Source organism: Crocodylus porosus, unplaced genomic scaffold (assembly GCF_001723895.1).
Source record: "Crocodylus porosus isolate Cpor-Errol unplaced genomic scaffold, CroPor_comp1, whole genome shotgun sequence".
NCBI lineage: Eukaryota > Metazoa > Chordata > Crocodylia > Crocodylidae > Crocodylus > Crocodylus porosus.
In genome coordinates this window covers 75604813-75630850 of record NW_017728948.1, presented here as the reverse complement: position 1 = coordinate 75630850, position 26038 = coordinate 75604813, and the positions used below count along the sequence as shown (strand labels likewise).

The 26038-nt window shown below is 42.8% G+C and overlaps 1 protein-coding gene across 2 annotated transcripts; it reads right to left on the bottom strand.

Annotated features, from left to right (window-relative positions):
• Positions 1-1139: 1139 nt before the first annotated feature.
• PPM1K (protein phosphatase, Mg2+/Mn2+ dependent 1K) lies at positions 1140-25912 on the bottom strand. Of its 2 annotated transcripts, XM_019553005.1 has the most exons (7): positions 25537-25909; positions 23812-24327; positions 21954-22054; positions 10426-10591; positions 9682-9826; positions 7670-7804; positions 1140-7279 (listed from the first exon to the last, which is right to left on the bottom strand). In XM_019553005.1, the coding sequence occupies exons 2-7, from the start codon at positions 24246-24248 to the stop codon at positions 7148-7150; spliced, it is 1116 nt and encodes a 371-aa protein (XP_019408550.1). In that variant the 5' UTR covers positions 24249-24327; positions 25537-25909; the 3' UTR covers positions 1140-7147. The 2 variants fall into 2 exon arrangements, with proteins under 2 accessions (XP_019408550.1, XP_019408551.1); XM_019553006.1 differs by lacking the exon at positions 1140-7279 and having other exon boundaries at positions 7715-7927; positions 25537-25912.
• Positions 25913-26038: the final 126 nt, after the last annotated feature.

The following is a 26038-nucleotide window of genomic DNA, read 5'->3' as shown; positions in this document are numbered from 1 at the left end:
CCAGGAATTTTTTACCTTGGCTTCTATCCCAAAATCATTGTAATGAACTTTTTCCAAGACTCATGAAAGCAATTGAACTAACTAGGCAAATAACTCATTGGTGTTGGAATGAAGCCACTCTCTTTTCTTCCCGGGAGCATAAAGAGACCAGTGGGTCAGGGTGATATTCATTAAAGGACATGTGCTCTGATTATAGAATAATTTAGCAGCCATTTCCTAACTACTGTGAAAGTGCAGAAAAGTGGAGGCCAGTGAAGAAGAATCTAGCCTGGTCTGAAGAATGCACCAAACTGATTGGAGACGATACTATTTAGCACTCTCAGCACACAATAGTTAAGGACCACCAGTTCCTGAGCAGTTCAGCTGTTTAAAGTTAAGCTAGTAATAGCTTAATAGTAGTGGTAAGATTAAACTGAGGTTGTGCTTGACATGGAGGGGCATTTGCACAATTGGAATAAACTGTCAGAGCTCCACAGAAGTTAAGGCTTTTCTTCCTTGGGGGTTGGAGAAAAGAGGCTTCAGTCCACACAGATGAGTCTCTTCAAGCCATAATTAAACAAAAATTATAAAGGCAGCAGATATATTGAACTCTGCATAGGAATTACAGTGCTGAACTGTAATATATTTTGTTGCTAGAAAGCTCTGAATCTAAACAAGTGTTTGAAACCAAACACTTATAAGTACTCCAGGCTGCTTCCGATCTCCAGATGACATCAGTTTCTTTTCAATGCAGAAATTCTTGCAGGAAAAAGAAGGAATTTTTAGTTTTCTTTTACCTCTCCCTTCCACATTTATTGCTTTTGCAAGACATCAAAATGTAAAATAAGACGATACTAAAATGAGTAACAGATTGAGAAATTCATATAAACCATCCAAGCACCAAAATATGGCCCCAATTAAGCAATGGAGAGCAATTTAGCAGGCTGCTGCACTCAGTGACTTGTGTGCAGTGGTGGGTGGGTACAAACACCCACCTCTGCACTATCCACTGCAGAATTAGTCTACACATGGAAAAACCCATGCACTGAAAACTGCTGGGTGACTGACATTAGGGTCATAAAACTGGTTAAGCGGCGAATAATTCCACTGGTTCACGTGAGCTATTAGAAGGGAGGGAAACAAACAAACCCAGACAGCTGTTGAAGCTAAAACTTTATTAAAGATCTTTTAAGCATTCCAGTACAGTCTTTACGCTGCTCACATTGTATAGGTACTTCAATAAAGACAAACATTCAAAAAAAAACCCAGTACACTCATTTCAAATCAAGTAGTAAATGAACTGTGGACACTGATTGCACCAAATATGAAACATTAAACCATAGGTCCCCTAAGGCAAACCATGTAACAAATATACACAATTGCACTTCTGTTATGTATAAGCTTATGACATGCAAAACTGTAAGCACTGAATACACTGGATAAAAGAGGACAGCTTGAGAGCTACCTCAGTTTTAAGGTACAGCAGCTTCAGACCCAAGGAACACCAGAAGTTGTCTATATTACAGTACATTCACCTAGTTGGAAAAATGACCTATCACTCTAAGAGTACCAAAGTGAGTTTATAAAAAGGAAATTATTTTGGTGATTCCATTTTGTTGCTATCAATTGTTTGCTTGTTCTCTATTAACTGGAAATGGTCAAATATAGCACTTCCATCTAGGAACACAAAGATCATCCTGACTCCCAATAAAATATGTGGGAGTTCTTCAGCAGGACCAGGCTTTCTTCCCATTGTTCATTTACTCCAAAAATGTAATAAGCAGTAGTTTCTTTTTTTATAGTTACTTGTTTTGCTTTGCCGTTTTCAGTCAGATTATGCATGCCTGTTCACACATCCATAGATTTTTTTCAGGCCAGAAGAGGCTGTTGTGATAATCCGTCTTGGCCTCTTCCATAGTGCAGGCCCCAGAACCTTACCTGATAATGTTCATGTTAAGCCCACAATTAGTTGGAGTTATAGCATATGGTTTAGAAAGTTACATCCTCTCCGTATTCAGAGACTGCAATTGATAAGGAACCCATGCAGGTCCCTATCCAGAACTCAGCCTCTCGTACCTCAGCTGCGGGAGAAAGGGAGCCATAGCTTATGTTACAGTTTTGCATATCTTCACTTCTCAGGTCTTCTAGCAATAGGAGGAAAGTGAGGCAAACTGTTCCCCCCTTAATTTTCTAGTATCAATAAATCAACTGGCAAGTAATTTTAAAAACCCTGAAGCAGCCTTTATGAATCTTAAGGGCCATCCATCTTAGGATATTCTTATTCACACTGAGGAACACCTCACTCCGTGTACAGACCTATGGCTTTCAGTGGGACTTCCCGTGGAGGAAGAACTATTTACCATGGAAAAGGGTAACAGAATCTAGCCCTGAAAAACCAGTAAAGAACTAAAGAGTTTTTGGGCAGGCAGGTCACTTTGAAAATACAGTTTGGTTTGTAATACAAGGATAGTGTCCTACCCATTGGTATAAACAGATGCATACTAAGGGGAAAAGAAAACAGATTTTACTTATAAGAAGTTCAGAATAAATTCCAGTACATATAGTAAATACTGTGCTATAAGTCCTTTCCAGTAAACAACTGCCACCATAAGAGACCTCTTTAATTTTCATAGTTTTCAGATCAAATTCAATCCCAAGTTTTAAAACATCCCCTCAAATAGGCAATTGAGTCTTGCTGGTCCCTAAGGGCTTAAAACAGGCTTTTCTGTTTAGAAGCTGATAAATTTGCTAGAATTTGCTTCTTTTTTTCCCCTCCCTTAAACAAAGCTGCTTTAAAGCCAAAGATGTGGATCTGACTTGAAAACCTTGATGTTACATGTAAGCAGCGTAGGTAGCTGAAAGCTGGAAGGGAGCTGCTAAACTGATCCCTACATGTAGTCAGAAGACACTGTGTCCACCCGTCCAACATGACTAATGTAACAGCTTCATTTTCCATGCCCCCATCAAGATACTTAATAAACAAACATTTGTCATAATTACAGTGTGTTTACTCGGTTGGAGTGTCTGGATTCTGAACAGCCCCAAAGCTGGAAAGGCACAAGAATAAAATTATTCTGCTGATTTGGCAGCTGGTTTCAAATGACAAAATTCAAAGCCAACACCCTAATAGCACCAGTCTGACTTGACCCATTTGAGAAAAGGAAGCCTTGGCATAAATGCTTTTAATTCCATCAGGAATGTGATCAGGGAAAAGCATGAGTCTGGGACAAAAGAGGGGCAATAGCTATGAATACTTGAGGAAGAAGCATAATAAGAAGATGAGTGACCACAAAAAAAATCCCATGCACTTATAATCAAGTGCTTTGTAAGCTGTGGTCTGACTTGAGTAAACTGCTTACATTAGGTGCATGAAGGAAGGCTACGATGCAGCATGGTATCTCCAGAACTCTGTTCTTAAATGAGGACGTAGTAATTGCCCAATTCAGACCCATAGGACATTTCAGTCCAGTATTTTGTACCAACAGTAACTCTATGCTTCAGAAGACTGTGGCAAAAACTCCATGATGGGCAAGTTACGCAATTACCTGTCCACAGGAAAAGTTTCTTCTTAACACCTGTCAGTCAGCAAATGACTTGTGCTTCAAAGTCTTGAGTGCTGATATTCCTTATTATACATATGTAGATCTGTATATATTGTATAAATACACCCCCAGGTAATACAACTGTAAAATTTCTATCTATAATGTGCCTAACCCTTTTGAAATCCTACTAAACCTTTGTCTTCAAATACATCTAAGGAGTTCCACAGACAAACTGTGTACTTGTTTTAACAAATATTTCCTTCTATTAGTCTTAAATTTGCTGCCCTTCTATGGCATTAAATGTCCCTTTGTTGCTCATAAGAAATGGTTAATGGGAGCCCTTTATCTTCAACACATACTGTTCTGCAGTTTCATCATGTCCCTTCTTTTCTATCTCCTTTCTAACATAAAACCCCCCCACAAATCATTGCTCTCAGAGGAGCACCAACCAACAGAACTGCAAAAATATCTAATTCTCTACAATATTCAGTGGTAAGACACAGGAAAGAGATGTAGTAAAATGCAGGGAACACAATTAGACCACAAACTTGCATTCCAGAGGGCAAACTTAAACCCATCCCCAAGATACTCTGAGTTACCATGCTTTTTTATTCCAGCACTTGAAGTGCAGAATTTCTCACTACCCACTGGCAAATTAATAGAATGGGCTCAGTCTGAAAAATGTCTAATACTATTCAAACTTTAACACTTACAAAAAAAATTAAATATATAAAAATAAATGGGTGTGCACCACTAAATTCCTAAGCCTTTGTGATATCTTCAGACCAGATCTATGGCTAACAGGCCAGAGGATAAAAATGAAGGACAAAGTGTCATTGTGCTTTGTCCACAAATTTTGCACTAGACTTCTGCTAGTGTGAGTCTATCACTTGATACCAAAACCACTGCGCAGTACAAGGAGGGTTTTGGCATGTGGTCAAATATTCACTAGAGATTAAGTAGGTTCTCACCAAGGCCATATTTGCTTTGGGGAACAAGTCTAACAGAACTGCCCACTGTAGCATTTAGTCCCTTCCTCACTACATCAGCACATTCACAAGGCAGTAATCAATATATGCTGTCTGTTTAGGATAGTGGCATACACATGAAGATGCTCTCTATATGCATATTATCTATCCATAACATACATTAAACTTCTTTGGTAGGGCTCTACAGTTAGTAGTCTCTCTCATACACACATGCCATTTCTAAAGCCTCACTCTCAGCCTATGCATTTTAGTGTATCCATTTTCTAGAAGTGCTAATAAAGACCAGGGATGAAATTCTGACCTTGCTGAAATCAATGGCAACATTTCCATTGACTTCAATAGCATCAGGATGTCACCCCGAGGGCTCAAAATAAGGCGAGTTCTCCCAACAGTACTACAAATACAGTTAACCCAGAGAGACACTTGTTCCAAATGAGCTCCTGCTTCTACTCTACTGATAGCCACTGAAAATGTCTCTTCTGCTTCAGGGAAGCAAAACTGGGCTCACAACTTTGGAAAACCAAACATTTTCCTTTGGATTAAGATTAACCGCAAATCTTTTGAATATATGAAACAGAGGGCTTATAATTGTACTACACCTGTGACAGTGACTTAGGCAATAGCATTGGATACAATATATATTTACAAATATTGTTTCACACACTTATAAAACCAATATACATATTATGTACACCATATAATACATTGAGTAATGAGACAAGACCAGGGCACTCTCCCTATGCGAAACTGCAGATGCTTTCAGAGCAATACTAAGTATGCCTGCCCAGAGAATGGTCATAGGCCTTCAGACATCTGGAATGGTGAGATCCGGTGTGGCATGGGAAAGATTAAAAGTGACAGAGGCCCACAGTTCACATTGTAGTAAGTGTTTCACTGAGCAACTCAGCAATGCTCTCCCTTAGTATAAGGTGACTGTTCAATTCAGAAACAATTTAATAGCATGAAAAATATCACAGCAAAACTATTGAGAAGATGTCAGTTTTTCCCTGCCTGCCTTTAATTACACTGTTTTTACAGTGGTGGGAAGGGGGAGGGGTGCATATCAGTGAACCTGAGACCAGAACAGGGCACTTTAGGCCAGATCTTCAGCTGGTATAAATGAGTGCAGTTTCACTGAAGTCAATGGGAGTTCTGAAAGTTTGAGCCAGCTGCAGATTTGGCCCTTTGTGCCTAATCTACCACAGACTCCCATAGTTTCTTCTTCCACCTTAAAAACAGGGATAAGAAAAAGGGGCACTCTTTACTTAAAGACATACCCCTACATGCCCCCCTCCCCACAGTTACACTTCAGTTTGGGAATCTGAGGGTGATGTCACATGTTCAACTTAATACTTACTAAGTACAGTTAAAACGCAAGCAGTTTTTAGCATGTGTTAAGTGCTCTCACGGCATTGCCAAGTTGTTCCCTTTCAGTGAAGGTTTGTTCTTAACAGGTACTAACTTTAATAGGTCACTAATGATTTCCAACTTTTGCAAGTGAACGTGTGACAAGGCCCTGAGCAAATTCAAAAAAACTGAAAAGGGGAAAGTCTACTTTATGCATCTAAAAGCATCTAGTAACCAGTCAGCTGGCAAAGAAGAAAGGATTAACTTACTAGATCCCATCCCAGACAGCTGAAAAGCCCCCATACCTTTATTGTCTTTCAGAAAAGTGAAAAATCTCCCCACCCTGCTCTCTATTAGAAAATGAGATAGACTGAAATTACTTCCTTTAGGGAAAAGGAATCCATGCTTATGTTGTGTCTCAGTTTGAAAAAACATTGTTTTTGCTCCCCTGCAGATCTGCCACCTATTCCTTTCAATGCCACTGTGTACAGGGGTGTAATATGGTCTTCAAATCACACACTGGCCAAAGAGAGGATGGTACAGGTGGCACAGACATTAGGTCTGTCCCATGTTACACCTAAGTTGCCATGTCATCACTGGCTCCTTTCCTGCGCATGCATTTAGACTCAAAAGGTCACAGTGCATGGAAGTCAAGGGGTAGTTTTCTACAGACCAGAATTAATTTATGTGGACTTTGGGAAAAAGCTTATTCTACTGTTTGTGTCATATTGGCACAGAAGAGCTGCTTCCTGACACTTTTCTCACAGCTATGCCACTATTTTTCACATGCTTCTCCTGAAGCGCAGAGGAACTTCTGGTGCCTCTATACCAGTGGAAGACTTGTCTTCTCATAATTGTTGTGCACTGCTCATCTGTCATGCAAAGTGAAGAGCACATGGCTCAGAATACATCATACCAGTCCTTTACAGCTCCTAAATAACCAGGGACACTAAATACAGCAGTCAGTACAAAACACGCATTGGGCAGGAAGCATTTAACATGTGAAAGCCTAGCATCTAGTCATTTGTGAACAGGGAGACGCAAGCTACACGTCTCCTAGGAGCAGAAACACAAACAGCTGCCTGAACTCTGGCCAAAATAAATAAAATGTGGGAAAATGTAAGTGACAAGGGCTTGTTTCCTAACCTGGAAGCAGTAAGTCTCATGTTGTGTACAATTCTGGGAAAGAGAGGTGGACAAGACACAATCAACCTAGCCATGGATGTGTTCTCCTGTATCTTGCTGCATACAAGCCATTGTTGCATGGAAAAGAATAACTTCAGTGGTTTCTCATGCCCACCTCCCACTCGAGGCAAAGCTACGGCTGAAGGAGAAGTTGACGTCAGCGTTTTTGTACTTTCCCCAGGCTCCAAATGGCACGATGACAGAGGTGCTGTTATCTTCAGTCCCATACTGTATTGCCTGAAGTCAGAAATGAACCATTTTCAGCACTTGACGCTTCCAAAGCTCTATTCCTCTGCCACATCAAAAAGCACTTTTGAAAAGGAAAGCAAAAGTTGCCTTGCGTCCTGCACCTCTTGCTCTCATCTCAAGCACAGCAAATTCACTGAGGGAGTTCTCCCAAGAACTCCACCCAGATGTGTAAAAACCCAATGCTCAACTGAACCATGGCCCTTTTCATTCTGTATTTAAGAGTAAAAACAAAACCACAGAACAAGGCAACGCTCTTGAACACTTAATCCCACCTCAATTTGCACCAATTACCTAATCTTTCTAAGCATGTTCAGTAATTCCACATTGCTAAATGGCATTATGACCCCACCTCATCAACAAAGCACTGTGTTAAGTTACCTGCTCAGTAACAACAAGGGCTGCTTCAGCAGGATCATGGCACTGGTTAATCAAGTCACATATCTCTTGACTGTTCACCGTGAAGTTAATGCCATCTGTAGTAAGGACCAGAAAGCTATCACCTGCATGATGCAACTAGAATTGGGGACACAACATACATCATAAAAATCAATCTTTGCAAGGCAGAACAGTGCTACATTTTATCTTATTACAATAGATCTTGTGTTGTATCCTCTTCCACTTCTGCATGGCCATCACCTAGAAGAACCCAAACTATAGCACTATGGTTAATGCACCAACACACTAATGATTTGATATGGTGATAATCAAAACATAAGGTATATAAACTTGAAGGTGCTCCAGTTCACAGTAGTAACTCTTAACCCAAGCTACATAAACAGACCAAAAAGCTGAGCATATTAATATTACCCAGTAAACAAAAAAATTCTCAAGTTACTGTAGGCTTTAAGACCTGATAGGATCTTTATGAAAACCTCCGTTCACTTTCTTGGATCTCCTACCGAATAGAGAAGTGTCTTCTAGCTCCTGCTCTCCCGACTCCTAAGTAGATCTACCTCAAATGTGTCCTTCCTCATCTCCTGGCTCTCTCACCATCTTGTGGGAAGATTAATTAGGTGGCAATGGAAAAGTGGCAGGGCAGGAAAACTGTTTATTTTTGAGAATTTAACAAGTTTTCTTCATATGTTGAACCATCATGAAGCCCTAATAAAATGCACTCTCTTACACTCATGCTTACATGTACATGCATACATCTGCTGCTTTTTTATGCAATTTAAACTAAGGACTGAGTGGTGCAAATTAGCATATTAATTCCCCCTGTTCAGCGGCTTTTTCTTCAATACGTAACTAGTTTCAACTCGAACTGCAGAGAATCTATTGAACTCTACACTCCATCCCTTTCCCCTTTCCCCAAAATAAAACCTCATTACATTTAAGCAGTGCTTGTCAAGTTTTATTTTGCTCCTCACATTAAGCCATGCTATTTAAGATAAGCACTCCTCCATGTCAGCATTTATTATTGGTGCCAGACTACATTCTGTCACACTAGTGACACACTAGTCAGTCTGGAATGACTTCCAGGGAATTACTCCCAATTTACACTCTCATCAACGAGATATAAACTTGACTTCTAGATTCCAAGGGTGTCCATCACATGATCCTACTGCTCAGTGTTAGGGTGACAATATTTTGATCTTGGGGAGCACTGGATTTGCAGCTGAATAAAGGCATGACCTGTAGCCTAGCAGAGCTGCTGACCACAAGGCAGAATGATAGCTCAGCCAACCATTTGCTTATGCCAAGTAACCATCTTAACTGTGTCAACCATTTTCTAAGGAAAACGCAACAAATGAATCTGTGTGCTGTGAATGAGGTAACTTTTTAAGAATGTGGAAGATGGTACAACCTGAGACAGAAAAACAGATTGGAATGTAGAAGATAACATGTAACCAAGATGAACATATGTGAAAAGGTGAATGGTGATTGGTGAAGAAGCCTCCAGGTTTTGGTCAAAGTCCACCCATTGACTGAAGAAGAGAAGTCAAGGTCTTAGACATGCACTCATAGCAGAGGCAGGTAAATGAGTAAAACACATAGGTAATTCCATGCTAATGAAGCAAACAATAAACAGAGGGCAGAGCTTGCAATGGGAGGAGAAATGGGTGGAACAGAAGGAGGGACAGGGTAGAATAAATGTTAATGAGCATAAACCAAAGTGTATAAATGTGGGGAAAAAAATATTGTTCAGTGTGGCTCCCTGGTTTGCTGGTTTTTGGGGAGTTAGTCCGGAGCTGTCTCCATTCTGAATAAAGCTGTTGCGAGCAATGTGTGCTGGTGTTTGCTCCCTGCTTGCTCTGGCTAATGAGTAACAGAATCCATGGGCAATTGGATTGTTGTCTCCCTAGTTGTTAGGCGCTGCATGGAGTCGGGGTCTAACACTCAAGTTTCCTATTAACCATATTGTTAATTTCCCTGTTAACCACAGCTTTTACCTGAATCCTCTTAGTTTCTGGCTGTGCTATCACTCCACTGCTCTTCAGATCCAGGTCCCCTATACTACGTGTCATTGCAAGCCTCCCATTCACATGAGGTTGTCCCAAACTATTCCAGGCTATGAAGCCACCACATTTCTTTATTCTGTCCAAAACACAAGAGAGGGAAAAGTCAGTGTGAACCAGGTTTAAACCATCAAGGCCTTCAGGTGTGCATTTTCTCCCCAACTGCTTGAGTCTCTATATAGGGGAGTACATTCCTACCTCAAGACCGTAATAGGGATTGTGTTCAGGCAGGCTTTCAAGCTGTGTAGTGATATAACCCAGACCCTCAACCCCTGTGAACTGACCTCATTCCCAGAGGTGACAAGTAGGGGGTGCACGAAGGTGTATGTGTACCCCCTGCAAAAAGGCGCTGCTGACACTGTCGGCAGCACCTGTGGGCAGTTGCCGCTCACCACCCCACCGCCAGCGTGACGTCTGTGGGCAGTCCATGATCACCCCTGGCTGCCCCCGGTGCCTGTGGGTGGTCACTGCCACCCCCCTATCCAGCGCCCCCCGACAGTGCCAGCAGCATCTGCAGGAGTTCCCTGCTCACCACCACCAGCACAGTTGTGCCCCAACAGCCGCTGACGGCACACGCCATTCATGCTTGTTCCACTGATTCTACCAGAGCTGCAGGACAGTGTAAACAGAGTTTGACCTGGGCTGCCCCACAAAGTTAGTAGCACGACTAAGATATACCTTTCCTTCTCATCCTTCCTTTCCGGAGTATGGTCAATGGTGAGCTTCACAGCCTTTCCCTTTCGACACAAGAGTGCTCGACTATCTCCAACACTGGCTACAACCAGTTCGATACCATCTCGCAGCAGGGCCACTGTTGCAGTGGTCCCAGCATTCAGCAAGGTTGCTATAAACATCACATAAAGAAAAAGGGAATTAAGGAGGTCTGGAAGTGTTACCAATGTGTTTATAACAGAACAAAAGTTTTAACTGTCAAAAATACATGTGATCTAATATATTGGCAAGTCACCTGATTTAAGTTTAAACTAAATTAAAGCTATGGAAATATTATACAGCAAACAGAAACATGCATGTAGTGGGGTAGGGGAAAAGGCATTTTGGTAACAACATGGCTCCATGCAAGTAAGTGTCAGGAAAGAATGGCTCCTCCTTAGCTATGAAGCAAAGAGATTATCTGCGCTTGGTTTAAAATAGAGATATTGCCCCCCTAACTGCAGCACACAGGGGCATCAGTCAGGATAAACCCCACTGCAAGTATAAAGGGCCCCTCCTCCTGTAGGTCAAGGGGGTGTTTCAACAATGCTATTAAATAGTTTTGGTGCCTGCTCCAAAAACAGAAATGCTTTACATCTCTCTATTCCCCTGCTCCAGCACTTCCCGATGCCAGATGTGGCAAGTGTCAGATATTTTAGTCCTGATTCAGCTTTGCCTCGTGCCCTGTGTGGTAATCCATACTAGTACAATGCAGCAGGAAATGCTACTAATCAGTCTGCCGCCTGCATCGCTGGTAGCACTGAATACAGATATAAGTTAATGCTATCGTGTGCAGTAGAGTACTAGGCAGGCCTTCCACTGTCCTCCTCCCCCTCCCCTTCACCATTGGGCAACACAGTCCCTTTTTTGTTTTTGGAACCGAAAAGGATTAACTAATGCAACTGTACTTAGGGAGTCTGGATTCTAGTTTCAGTCCACCTTTGTGCTTTTATGTACCACGGAAAGTCCTTTTTTGAAGGTCTGAATGAATTACTCTGACACCGGTTCAAGCAGAGGCTAAGTACCAATGGTGTAACTACCTGAAGTAAAAGGAACAGATTTTTACTGCTAACAAACACTCTGTTCCCACAGTGCTGCAACTACCACAGTGAGAGCCGTTTAGCATGCTACAAGCAATGGCAGAGGAAAGCCTGTGCAGGAAGAGAGAGAGCCTGGAATGTAGAACAGATGTTAATTTGGTTGCGAGCCTCCCTAGGGACCTTGCTATATTCTAGGGGTTTTTTCCAGTAGTTAGTCTTTAAAAACAGGAAACATTTCCGCAGCTGGTTTTGGTTCAAGCTGAAAGCCAGAATCCCCAAGTACATTCCTCTTTCCAAATTAGAAGTAAATAAATGGGTTTTCTGCAACTACCACCTCCTCTTATAAAAATATGGACCCAAATCTTGACTCTGCCTGTTTCCACTGCCAGCACAACGTGAGGACTTCTCCAGTGAGTCAGGGGAAGGGGAGGGGACCTGCAAGGAGCTAACAATGCCAGGTTTTTGCGACTATGGGGTTCCATCATGATGGGACAGCCCCATTTACCCAGTTGGGGCATAAAACCTGAATAAAGTGATCATGTTAGTGGCTAGTATCTGGCCCTGCTGTGTTGTTAATAGTTGATCCACCAAATCACTCTGGATCTGACTATTACAGTTCCGGTTGCCAACTGGGAGCTGCAGATGTACAGCAGGCTCCAGCATCAGTCGCTATAATGTTTACAGTCTGCTTCTCAGAGGTGCTGAGCACTTGGAGGTCTTAACAACAACACCCACTAAGCTGGTGGCTGTTTAGCACTCCTGAAAACCAGACTTGTGAAGAGCTTGGGAGGAGCCAGACAAAGCTTTAAAGATGCATTGAGCCTTGCTGTGAAATGAAAATAGTGGGAGTTTATGATTTAAAACAAAGAAAACCACAAAAGAAACCCTCCCTCCTTTCTAAACTAAATCTTTTCTATTTAAAACAGGCATTGTTACTGTGATGACATCTTTCGGCTCAATAAGCCTTTAGTGACTTATAGGTAGGGGTCTACCAAACTCCAATGAGACAGCCAGCCGATTTCAGATAGATACTGGGGCCGACCACCATTTCTGCAGGCTGAGTGCGGCAGGGTCACCCTATGCCTCTGATTGCCACATGGCCTGAAACCACAGCTTAATTACTCTGATTAAGCCCAAGGAAGCTATTAATCCATGTATTTTAAACATGGATTAATGGCTTCCCCAGGCTTAATCAGGGTAATTAAGCTGTGTTTTCAGGCCATCCCCAAGTGGCAGGCTCTGTGATTTTGGCAGGCTCGCTAAAAAAAACCCAAAAAGAACCACCCCCCAAAACTTATCAGCAAGCAAAGAAAAGGGCAAGAAGCCATGTAGTCTTGGAGCATGGTAGGGGGAAAGTGGAGCTGGGATGAGGACAGGGCTGCTCTCAGCAGAAGGCATGGAGGCTGCAGGCCATAGCTGCCTGCAGCCTCTACACCTCCTGCTGTGAGCAGCCCTGCCTGCACCCCACCCTGGCTGCAGGGCTTCCAACCCTTTTCTCTACTTGCCAGATTTATTTTGGGGGGCGGGGGGTGTTGTTTTGGTTTTTTTCACAACAAGCCTGTGAAAACCACAGAGCCTGCCTGAATTCATGTTTTCCACTTAAATTACGCAATTGCAAATTCAGTAGTTCCCTACTTATAGGCTTCAGCAGTGTTAGTCACTTAATTCTCAATCAATTCCAGCCTCATTTACACTGGGCCTCTGGTTAATGTTGTGCTTGAGGCACAAATGATGCAAAACCCCAATTTTTCCTTCCTCACCCCCAAACCAGCAATTCTACTGTAGCATGGCTTTTTAGCAAAGCATTTGCAGCTTCTATTTTGTTCCAAACTAAGCATGGATTAGCGTGGTTCAGCCTTGCATTAAAACATGCTATAAAGCTACTAAAATGTAGCACCATAATCAGAAATCTTAGCACAGCCAGTAAAATACCTGTTTTAACTAGACAGTTAAACCAAGTGAAATGAAAAAGCCTAAATAAGGCTACCCGTAATTCAAGATATGCATGTTTAACTAAGGAATTAAAATGAATGAGGAGCTGTCACAAGCCTCTCAGTTCATTTCTTGCTTTTGGAACTGAATTGCCAAATATCAGTCCATGAACAAGTTACAGAGCAGAAGCCACAGATTAAAGCGGGATGAATAATTTCCAAATTCCCCTATAACTTTTTAAAGGTGAAGGCAGACTTGAATTTTTAAAGTGCAATAACACATGACCCATATATTTTAAGTCAAAGCAGCTGCCATCACCAATTCCATGGATGGCCCTGAAGAGCCAGCTATACAAGATGTATGGATTGAAGAAGCTACTATAGCAATAGGCTCCCTTTACAAATGTTGGCAGCCACAAAAAAAGCTGAACATCAGCATTTAGAAAAATGTGTGGTTTATGCTCCCCTCCCTGGGGTTGATTTGGATCTAATAAACCACTCATGAAGCAAGGCGGTAATCAGTTTGGAAGGAGGAGTACTGTGGCCCTTACTATATAAAAGATGCTTCATGTTATTTCAGTGACTGGCACAGTTCCAAAATTTAGAAATGAATACATCAAATTTCTACTGCTTTACTATTCTTGCTTCAGATTTATTTAGCAAGATAAGACGCTATTGCATCTTCAAATATTTGGCTTTAACATTTAAAAATAAAAACTTTTTTCATTTTTTTCCTAACAATATCACTATAAAACTAAGATCTTTCAATAGGTTCTTAACACTCACTGGACAATTTTTACTGCAAGTCATCTCAACTAATGTGACAAAGAGGATGTGGGAACCTTCCAGTAGTCCAGGCTAGGAACCGCCGGACTCCTTCACCTGGGACAAAATTAAGCAGATCTCTCTTTCCACTGAAGCCCAGCATATAGTGTCCAGGGCCTCCAGTTCTAGAGCTGCTGACCCGGTACAGTGTCTGCCATAAATAACACGTACACAGAGGCAAATAGGAAATTCACCCAGGGATTTTGTTCAAACAAAACCAACCTGCAACACTGGGGGTGACAGAGTAAGAGCTGCAAAACACAGGGAATTTTTCACTTTGGTTTTGCCTGTTCTGCTTTTTCACCTGGGGCATGCTAGAATAGGAAAGACCTGTGATAATGAATCGTGTCCAATTTAACCTGGCTCAGTCACGTTAAATCTATACACATCTGTGGTCTCATGTGTTTCCAGTTTGTTTTGCTCAGGTATTTCCCCTCCCCAACCCTACAACTTCACTACATCTCTGTTATAGCTTCTACCTTGTAGCAAGTTTTACTGACCAAGGAGAAATCATTGGCAAATGCCGAGCCATCTTATATTGGTAAGCCAGAGAACCTGACATAACTTTTAACTACACTATATGGATCAATTTAGAGAGCTTGTTTCTAAAACAAAAAGGCTCAAAGTAACTGCCAACTAAACAAGGGCAATTTTAAAGCCACTGGATAGAGATTCCATGGCTCATTGTGACCCACAGATAAACAGACATGCATAAACACATGGAGAAGAATATTTGTATTGGGTATTTTCTCAATGGGATTTTACAAAGAAGCAAATGTTTTAAATTAGCTTTATGAAAAAGCACACATTTCTACAGCTCTCTCTTTTCCTCAGTGTTGCAGGTTAACATATTTAAAAGGAAAAATAGTCATGTTTTAGAATGACAACTTAAAAAAAAAAGACTGATTCAGTATTTTAGTCATTCTTTAAAAATTAGCTTAACTATTTGTTCAGCATTAAGATTCCAGGAGTGCCTATACAACACACACACAGGTACATCACTAACAGCCAACCAACATTTAATAAGATGGCTATTCCAGAAGCAAATGGCTGATGAGATTAAAGTCTGATACAATGAACACTGAAGTTTGCAAAAAGTTCCCTGCTGGCTTCAGTGGATTTTGGATCCGGCTTTTAAGGAACTGAAGCAGTAGCAGCACCAAAGATGGCCAATCTCAGCTTAAGTAGGTCTCAGTGTTTTATGTTAGACACGCACTATTAACAGAGTATGTCATGACCTATAATGAAGGGTTTTCCCTTGCATGCTTGTTCTAGGTTCCTCAGGCAGGGAGACCTTCCCTGCCACCAGACTAGACAGACTAGGGCAGAGCAGTAGGACAGGCAGAGCTACAAGATCCTACATTCATCTCTAAAACATCACATGCTTCTATGGCTGACAGCAAAGCAGTGTGGAGCTCTTTTCTTTCTTTCTTTAAATAGCACAGTTTTCTGCAAGGCAAACTAGGAGGATGGCTCACAGATACAGCTTGCAAGTTCAAGTTTCTCTTTTCTGTGCCTGTTGCACTATGTTAAGCCCAGGAAGCATACATCAGCTGCTAATGATGTGTCAACCCGCAGTCCAATAGTCATCTTCTCCAAGTGACATAAGCCTTTTGGCCCCAAAGCAGCAAAATATTTAATGCACCATAGGTGTTCACCAAGAGTATGTTTTGCAGTAGTAGTGGGCCATTTAATACAACTGTTGTCCTAATTCAGTGGTGGCTGCCCATTGTGCAGACACTTCTCCAGAGTTATGCTTTGATTTACCTCAGCATGTTAAGCGTGTGTTTAACTTGAGGCACAGGCCTGAAGCCATTGCTATTCAACACACATGTGGCTTCCATGTGCAAGACTGAGGGTGATGTTGTCTGACTTTAACAAATGCCCTTGGGCAATTAAGTGTTTTTCTGTTACTCTTCTTTTGTTTCAAGTTTATCATGAAGGCCAAAATAAAAAAAGCCATCATTAGGAAGGTAACTGGTGCTGCTTCAGTTGTTCAAAATATTTACATATTTATTCAGCCATGAATCATCAATATGGAAAAATATAGCTTGAACTTTTATTTATACACACACACACAATTATGAAACAGACCAGAATTTAGCAGAGCTTTGAAGATGAGCATAGTTGTAGGGAATATGGCCCATGATCCAAATTACTAGGATAAGGAATCTGTTATGAAAATTTCTAATAAACCCCTTGCTCAGAACTGAAACCTTAAAAAGGGCCAAAAACTTAACAAGACTCAGGAAAGGACTGGACATGAAGGCTAGGGACAGACATTATATATAAACCAGTTTAAGTGATCAGAAACTGGTTTAAACCTGTAAGTAACAGAACAGACATTTAGTGCACATAAACCAGTTTCAAAATGGCCAAAACTAATTTAAGAGAAAACTGGTTGAATGTAGTATCAGACTTAACTGATTGAGCTCAAATCAGTTTATGCAATGTCTGTCCCAGACCCCTTGCTGGTTTAAGTTAAACCAGAGTCCCTAGCATCCCATCATGTTCTCTGCTTCAGCCGAGTAGGGCTGGCCCCACCCCTCTGATCCCCAGCCAGAGCAGGGACAGGCAGGGATGCGAAAGTCTATCCAGACACTGGCCCTAGAAGGGAGCAGGGAAAAAGTTTATTCCCCGCTTCCCTCCCCTGTCCTACTAGTAAGGACTTGCACTTCTCCATGCTGGCTGCTCCAGCAGTGGAAGTATGGCCAGCCCAGGCAGTAGCCTTGGCTGAATTGGTCAGAGAGGAGTTTAATTTCCTCCTTCTTAGGTATGCCAGGTGTTCCCCCGTTGCTGCTGCAGCAGCAGGGATGGGCCCAGCTAGATGCTGGCTGACATGGCCCCTGAGGCAGAGGCAGAGGCCGGGGTGGGGGGGGGAGAGCATTATTCCCCCCTCTACCCCGGGGGACTGCGACCAGGTCTGCCCGCCACAATTACCGCCACCGCTTGCTCCCTGCTTGGGCCAAGCAGCAGAATGAGCCATCTCCTGCCCCACCACAGGATGCCAGGAGATGGGGAGGGGGAATAACCTCCCTCGATGTCCACTGCTTAAGGGGCCTTGCCACCCAGCGTCTGGCTGCGTCCCTGCCAGGCCGCTGCAGTAACAATGCGGCAGGGCTCTTGACAGGGGCTGCAGCCCCCGCCATGATGTCAGGAAGCGTGAGCCTCTTCCCAGTGGAGGAGAGGGGAGAGGCACACTGCTGGGTGGGGAAAACTGCCGCAGACAGAAGTAGCGCTGATGGGGCTCTGGCCTCCTCCAAGCTCCAGTGCTGCCATGCACTGTCTGCCACAGCTCTGCCCACTCCACAGTATGGCCCCCGCTGGGAAGCGGTTTGCACTCCCCAACACTGTAACAGGGGCTGCTGCCCCCATCAAGAGCCCTGCCCCCTCGCTGCTGCAACAGCCTGGTAGGGGTGCAGCCTGACGTCGGACGGCAGGGGACACGGAGGGGGATTATTCTCCCTCCCTCTGGTGTTCAGCAGAGGGGCAGGAGAGGGCTTAGTCCACCACTTGCCTCAAACAGGGAGTGGGCAGTGGTGGGCAGACCCGGCTGTGGTCCCCCGGGGCAGGGAAGGTAGAGGGGAGAATAATCCCCCTCTGCCTCAGGGGCCATGCTGGCCGGTGTCTAACCATGCCTGGCTCCACCACTGCAGCAGCAAGTGGGGAGCGCCTGGCAGACCCAGCTCAGGTCTCTGTTGCTGAGGCAAGGAGGTGGGAATTTAGCCAAGGCTACTGCCTGGGCTGGCCACACCCTCCCACAACAGTTTCCCTGCATTCGGGGCATGCTCTAACGCCTCCCAACTCCTGGCCTAAGCAACTGCAAGCAATGTGCCTACATGTCTGTGTAATAAATTCATTCAACCTAGGCAGATTAGATTAACCTGCAAAGATTGAATCAATTTAGGCTCAGGCTTTTTGAAGGTCTGTCCCTGGTCTAAATGGACAGCAATGAATGTCCAAGGCTATAACATTTTGTACATTCATATTTTTTCAAAGAGATGGTAAACTTCACATTCAGGTATTAAACTAATCTCTAAACAAAGTTATGAAACATGTAGAGGATAGAATATCCTATATCTGTTTTCCATGGAGCTCTTACACTTCCTTGTGAACTCTGGGGTGCTGTATGCCATCTGATAACAGGATATGGGACTAAAGGGCCTTTACATTTGATCCATTCTGGCAATTCCTAGGTTTCCAAAGAACCTATAATGCCAGTTATGCCAAGTCTAATGCAAGAGACACTGTTGCCCTTAAGTCTAATAGGGCAATTATTGACTCCAAGATGAACATGGGCCAACAATGCAAGAATACAGCGAGTAGGGCTAACCATACCTTGTCCTGCATCCACAGATGCATCACAAGCAGGGCCAAGGAGGTGATCCTCCCCCTCTATGCAACACTGGTCAGGCCACAGCTGGAGTAGTGTGTCCAGTTCTGGGCAACACGCTTCAGGAGGGATGTGGACAGCATTGAGAGGGTCCAAAGGAGAGCCACTCGCATGATCCAGGGACAACAGGGCAGACCCTACGAGGAGAGGCTACAGGACCTTAACCTGTTCAGCCTTCACAAGAGAAGGCTGAGGGGGGACCTGGTGGCCGTCTATAAACTTACTAGAGGAGGACTAGCAAGGTTTGACAGAGACCTTGTTCCACTGAGCACCTCCTAGAGTAACAAGGAATAATGGCCATAAGTTGCTAGACAGCAGGTTTAGACAAGACATGAGAAGGCACTACTTCACAGTCAGGGTGGCTAGGATCTGGAATCAACTCCCAAGGGAAGTGGTGATGGCTCCTACCCTGGGGGTCTTTAAGAGGAGGCTCAATATTTACCTGGCTGGGGTCATTTGAGCCCAGTTTTCTCTGCTGCCCACAGCAGGGGGTAGGACTAGAAGATCTACAAGGTCCTTTCCAACCCTACATCTATGAAATTTTATATTTAGAGCTTGAAGTAACCACTACTTTATGTGTTTTTAAAATATTTGAGCTATGTAAAGGGTAATTTTATTCTGAGGGAGGGTTTGTAAAAACAAACAAAAAAGTGTTTAGCTTTCAAATAAGGGCCACAGTTCCTACAAGAAAACCCACATTTTAAGCTCTGTTAATGGCCACTTACATAGCAACATTCCCAAACTGTCTTCCCCAAATTATCTACAGATTTAGCTAAAGATTCACTCAGTGAGGTCTTGTTTCTGCTTACATTTATGCAGAAACTTAAGAACATGGGGAATCCCACTGCCTTGTTTGCAGGTATTAGCATTAAGACCCAAGTAATCTTTAATATCCACTGTAGTTATGTATAAACCAAGACCTCAAAGAATCAGCAGAGATGGTCACTGACCAATTAATTGGAGTATTGCTTTCCAATTCCCAGGATGAGGCAGAATTTAATTAGGAAGACACCTCCTGGGTCTCCTCAGGTTATCAGAAACATTCAGTGTTCCAGGACCACTGGTTTCAATAAAACTTTCACTTTTGACTCCATCACATCTAGAATAGCCAAAAATTACAAACAGCTCTGCTAACAAATTGTAACAGTACAGAATTAGGCTTCTGATAAGGATACATGCAAAAAAGCAGTTCACTTTTATTCAACTCCTTAAAAGAAACAAGTCTCAAAAATTTCAAATTTCAACACTGTACACGCTAAATTAATTATGTTGTCAAACCACTATTTTTTAATTTCTGTCTGTACATCCCATTTCATGCCTTTATGGCATGATTTCAGAGACTAGTCAATATACAGAAGTGTGCCGGATACTTCAGCACCTACTAATTCCTACAAAAGAGGACACTCTACCTCTCTAGAAAAGCACTCTGTACCTTACAGAATGAGGTCTCTCTTGATGCTCTTTCCTCATAATATTTTTTACAGGGCACTAAGTATGGTGTTACTCATGAAAACTGAATTGTCAGTTTAATTTTCATATCTTCTTAAGCTGGACTAGCGAGAACACTTTATCCAACACCCGGTAACTTGTTTAGCTGTTCTGAAAATTTTACTGGCACCTCTCAGGTTTCTAATCAGTTTTAGGGAACTATTCAAAAAGGAGAAGAGTGACTTAACCATGCATCTCCCAATAAAATAGATTTAAGTTACATGTTAGAATCCTTTGTGGCTGTAAATCAACAGCCACTTTCAATGCACCAACCCAGTGTTTTAAGCAACAATATTTTCCTTGTTATGATGTGCCTCTCTTCACAGAGATGCTCTGAAACACAAAGAAATTCCATTTAAATAGGACAGTCCGGTCCTTTTTAAGAAGAGTCTTGCAAATACCATAAAGCTGTATGTGGTTATAAATTAAACCTACTTTTCAGCAACAATTCAGAAAAGCACTTAAGAAGGTGTGTAATAGGACTGATATACTTTCCTGAACTGGAGCTTTCAGGGTGACCCATTCAAGCCATATAGGACTAATTAGATGAATGTAAGATAGACTTCCAAGTGCTGCTGTGTTTCAGTACAGCACAATAAATGGTAAAACAATGAATGGAAGATTCAAATGGGAGACTGGGGTCTTCATCTCAGTCCTCAACATGAATTTGTTAAAACGAAAGAGAAGTCGCTAAAATGTCAGATCCAATTCTATATAGCTTAGTTTGTTTTTAGTCAGGTTAAAAAAAAAACCTCAGTGACACTGTGGGTTATTAACACTCTAGAGGGAAATATTTGGAGTCTAAAGCAAAATGCATGCTTTGGCATTTTTACTTAACATAGGAAACCCTTTCCATTCAAATCAGATTGGGTATTTTTACTGCGTGTTTAGAAACATAATGTTTCCCACTAAATGCTCTGTTTAACTTCACTCGCAAAGCTTTTCAAACCCCTGGCCCAGTCCACAGTTGTGCTGGAGGTATTGCACACCAGGAGTGCAACCTGGTCTGGCAGTCTGATTAGCAACACACTCTTACAGAGCACTATGGTGGGAGAGGGCCAGCCCTATGGCTCCTACAACATCCGCAGTTTATGACCAGTTTCCCTGTGTTATTGCAAGCCCCAGCTACTTAAAAACAACCTTGCAGGCCATCAGCAATCAGCATAAGCATATACTGGAATAACTTGACACAGCCAGCCCAGGATGGGGGAAGTGCAAAACAGGCTTACGGCCAATTTTACCACAACTAAAAGTCTGGGACAGACCTTGTGTTTTCACTTTGACTGTCTCTCTCTCACTGGCAGAAAAAGCTACATTTAATTCCTTATCTTACTAATCTAAGCATCATTTTTTTTTTAATTCAACTGCCACAGCAGTGCCAAGAAGGGAAGTTTAGATGTTATCATTTTCTAAAAGCCACAGTAAGCACTAGCATTTTTTCTCACCTAGTATTAAGACAGTTTTTATCCTTGTTGAATTTCAACTCTCTGGAGGTATATTAAATTTGGTAAATGTTCTATTGGTTGTATTAGGTAGCCCTCTAAGGTAACATCAGTGAACATTTTGCAAAAACTCAGCTCTGTATCCATTCCCAAGCTTTAGGGTTTTTTTTCCATACCATTTCCTAGTAATGTGTTCAAGCATGATTGAAGTTGCTTGTCTTGTTTGCATGAAATACTCCAAGCAAAAATTTCCATTACATAAAATTGCTTCCTAGCATCAAGCACATTTCAAAAAGTCTTAAAACAAAAACAATTTAGCAGTTACACAGAATGCCATTTCCACACACTGGCAAAGAAAAACAGTTGCTTTACCTACCATCGACAGATAAGTGAGCGTGTCTTGCAAATGCTTTGTCTATTTCTAGAAAAGCTTTGGTCAACACAATCTCCAAGTTCTCCTCCTGAGGAAGAAATTCTCTGGAAACAAAATAAAGGGAATTTCAACTCTTTCCTCAAGCACAGCATTGTCTAAATCACTATCTTCCACAGACTTGTCTTCTCACCAAAGACACTGACTCGCATTATATTATTGTGACAGATTGGTATAAAACTATTAATGAACTATTGCCCTTCAACCTGAATGGAGGTTAACACCCAGCCATAGCAATTCTTACCTGTCAGAACACTCTGCACTACTCAGAAAGTGGACAACCTTAATTTAAGCCACCTGGAGTACATGAGGAGCCTCTTCTGGACCACATACAGTATCAAGTGCCCTTGATTCTGAGCACTGTCAGGGGCCAAAACAAATAACCCCACTTGGACTTATTGCCTAGTTGGCTACATCTGCCCAGGGCTCCAACTGGCAGCACTACCACAGAGTTCATGATCCAGCTGGCCACTGTTAGGACCTCCTGAGTAGCTGTTAGTGGGGATCAGCCTATCCAATTTAAATCTGCCTGTAGAAGCCGACTGCAGGCCAGACAAGAGTTGTACATGAGGGTGGCAAGCCCCCTGGAACCTGTGCTCTCTAGTTTCTTAGCTTCTCACCCTGCTTGGCTCTGTCCCTGGACTCTGGCCTTTGAGAACTCTACACGACTTTGGTAATTCAGTCTTCGACTCCTGAACCCTGACTCATCCTGTGGTTTGGGCTCCAGTGGCTTAACCACCCGCCTGGTCTTTACAGATCCTGTATGCAACTTAATGTGCTCTTTGGAGCCCCAATCCTGGATGGCGGCGAGCACCTCAAATGCCCCCATTAATTCAGTGGTTTTGGATAGGGTCTGCCCTGTGAAATTCCCTCTTCTACATGGAATTGGCGTGAAACCTTCTTTAGTCTCATGCTGGATCTCTGCACAGGGAGAGAGAGGTTCCCCCAGGCAAACAAGAGGAGGGGGGAGAAAAGGATGCCATCTACCCCAATAGTACAGGCAACCCTCGCCATTTGCAGGTGATACATTCCCATATCCCCCGCAAATGGTAAAAGCCATGAATCAGGTACTGCATTCATGAACACAGCGCCCACAGCAGTGGGGTGGGACACGGTTCCGGTGGCAGCAGTGGGAGTCCAGCAGCAGCAAGCACGGAGCTCCTGAGGAGCTCCTGTAAGTGTATAAAGCGTATTGAAAATGCGTGTTTAGCATTTGTGAATATCTGAAACTATGAATGCCAAACCTGCGAAGTGAGGGTTTCCTGTACTAAGAGTGCCTAAAGGACCTTCCTTTTTCAAGGGTAAAGGAACTGCTTTTCCTGGCCATGTCTAACCTCTGAAACTACTCTGGTACCGCAGCATCCATCCCAGCTCTCAAAAGCAAGATGTGCAACTAGCAAGGCTCTTTACAAGAGAAGATCCAGCAGGATTCTCATGTCAATAATCAAAACTACCCTTGTGTGACAACTTGCATTCTCATTGCCAAGCATGGGCTTAGGTCCTAGTCTGTAAAAGCAGGGATGATCATCATTTATCTTCCTTACCTCTTGCAAATGTTCCTTTCTTTTATCTGTTTTTGCCTGGAAGCTTTCTATGGCAGGAATTGTGCTTTACTATGTATTTGTACAGTCCCTAACACAATGGGAGCCTTCCTAGCCTACATCCCTATAATCCTACAGGATAGGGTTACCCATGATAACCCTATCTAGACTTTGTAATTAAGGAGGTCCTTTCCAGCTCTATAGACTAGATGCAAATAATACAACCAATAGTAAAGCCAAACTTCAGAACCCTACACACGTACTCAATATACTTCTTCATGTACTTATCACAGAAATCAGCTGCAGCTGCCCCGCCATGCCCATCATACACTGCAAAATACAGGACGCTGTCAGTCAGCTCAGCATAATTGAAGCGGTCCTCGTTCACCTTCCGCTTGCCAATCTGGGTGGCACAGCCCACATTGGCCAGGCTGACCTTGGGAATGGGCTTCCCATATTTTATACTTGGTGGGAGAAGGATGGGCTCATCAATCCGGTTGTCCCAGATACCGAAGGAGTCCCATGTGGCGGGCCGCCCACTGCCATCAGGGTCGAAGCGGGAAGCCCTGCGTTGCGTCGTAGAGCTGTGGCGCACAGCAGTCACACACTTGCTGTCTTGCAAAAGGCAGGGCGTTAGCAGCACTCTCCTCATTTGACAACCTCCATTTCTCACCAAAGTAATCAAAGCAGCTGTTGACATAACTCAGTTCCGTAGAGCTTTGTTGTGAATGAAAGACTGACACCGGGCAGCTGGAATATCTTCAAAAACAATAAGAAAACTGGGCATGGAACAAGAAATATAGAAAAGGGAATTTAAGTGACATCATCCAGGAAACATTTCCCCGCTCTGAGGTCAGCCATCGTGCATAGAGGCAACCATAAAGAACCATCTGCATGATTCACTAAGAAACAATCTTACATTAGACCAGCTTCGACTTGGGATTCAAATATCTAATACAGCGGATAGACTAAAAAAAGAACAGCATGATGCATTTCTCCTTGGTAGTAACCAGACTGTCTAGTGGCTGTAATGAAATGAATTTTAGTACCAACAACATTATTGTTCAGTAAAACTACTGTAATAAACAAAGTAAGGTAGCCATATTATAAATGCACTTCTTCAGGCAGTTTAGAAAAAACTATCACTCTCTCCAAGGAAGTAAAATATATTAGACTAGAATGACACCATCTTAAGGAGAAGGAGTTCCAGGAATTCTCCATTTTATCTACTTTCTAATACATAAGGGGTGTGATGCCCCGTTCTGACAAAATTTCATATATTTTTATCAGGCCCTAAAGAACTAAGTCGTCATTCTTTTTAGGAGTATCATAGTTTGGAAATCCATTAATTCTTTAAAAGTCCCCGCTACAAGCATTTCCACGAACTCTCTCTCTTGTTTAAACTTCACCTATGTCACTTTTCCTAATTTGATTCTACATCTTGATGCTGAAATTGGACTCTGAATAATATGAGCAGAGCTAATCCATGTGCGTTCCTAGATTGGTCAGTGTCCTTGACACTTCCCATTTTTAGGACACTCCTGTTATCTCAGAATCAACAGTCTCTCTAATGAAGTCTCAAGTGAAATAAAATGAGTGAAAACGGGATTGCTAACACACATTATTTACAAATAAAAACTTAATTTGTGGTCCATGTTAAATACAAAAGATATAATAATACATAAAAACGACACAAAGTAGATTCAACTAAATAATAATGTAAAATGTGCTGGTATAAGTCAGGAACAAAAGCAATGGATTTACATAGGAGAGAGTATCATTCTGGCTGATTGCTACAATGTTCCTGTAATGTCTCCTGTTACAGCTTTGTACATTCCCTTGGTCTGGGATTTTTTATCTGTGGTTTGAAAAATTCGGTTCAGGGAGAAGTGCAAACTTATTTTAAAGGCTACTAGGCAAAAGCTTGGTGCTTGCAAAAACCTATGATCCATAGAAATGTTATAAGCAGTCAGTCATTTGGTACAAACCATTGTGCAAAGCACTCTCCCGAGGTTGACTTGCTTTCAGCTGCAAATGGCAAGGGAAGCAACCTTCCTAGCTACCCTTCAGCACAAGTCTTAGTGGGGCAAAACATCAGCTTATTCTTCTTATTTGTATAAATAACAGCAAGAACCATGACATTCAAACGTGCTGACGGGTAATTTGTAGCAAATGAATGAAGCTGTGGCACAGATTAATAGGGACATACGGTAAAGCTGATGAAGATGGTCATTATCACTGACAGCTTCGGATTTTAAACGACACGGATACTTCCGAGTCAGGCTGCACCGTACTGCTGGGGTGCATTCTTCTCTCTCTCGCCCCATCCCTTCAGTATTATTTTAGCTCAGGGCAACCCACCCCTTCCGCTCGGGCCGCGCAGGCTAGGAGAGGCCGGAGGCAGCGCAGCCCCGACCTCAGAGGCGCGGACGCCGGCACTGACCTGCTGCCGCCGGGGCGCGCGGCGCCGACCTCTGCCCGGCTCCACCA

Coding starts and splice junctions, on each gene's coding strand:
- PPM1K (XM_019553005.1), bottom strand. CDS start 24,248: ATGTCAACAGCTGCTTTGATTACTTTGGTGAGAAATGGAGGTTGTCAA. Junction 22,055..23,811: donor TACATGAAGAAGTATATTGA/GTACGTGTGTAG, acceptor TTTTGTTTCCAG/AGAATTTCTTCCTCAGGAGG. Junction 7,280..7,669: donor CCCTTGTTGTTACTGAGCAG/GTAACTTAACAC, acceptor TTCTGACTTCAG/GCAATACAGTATGGGACTGA.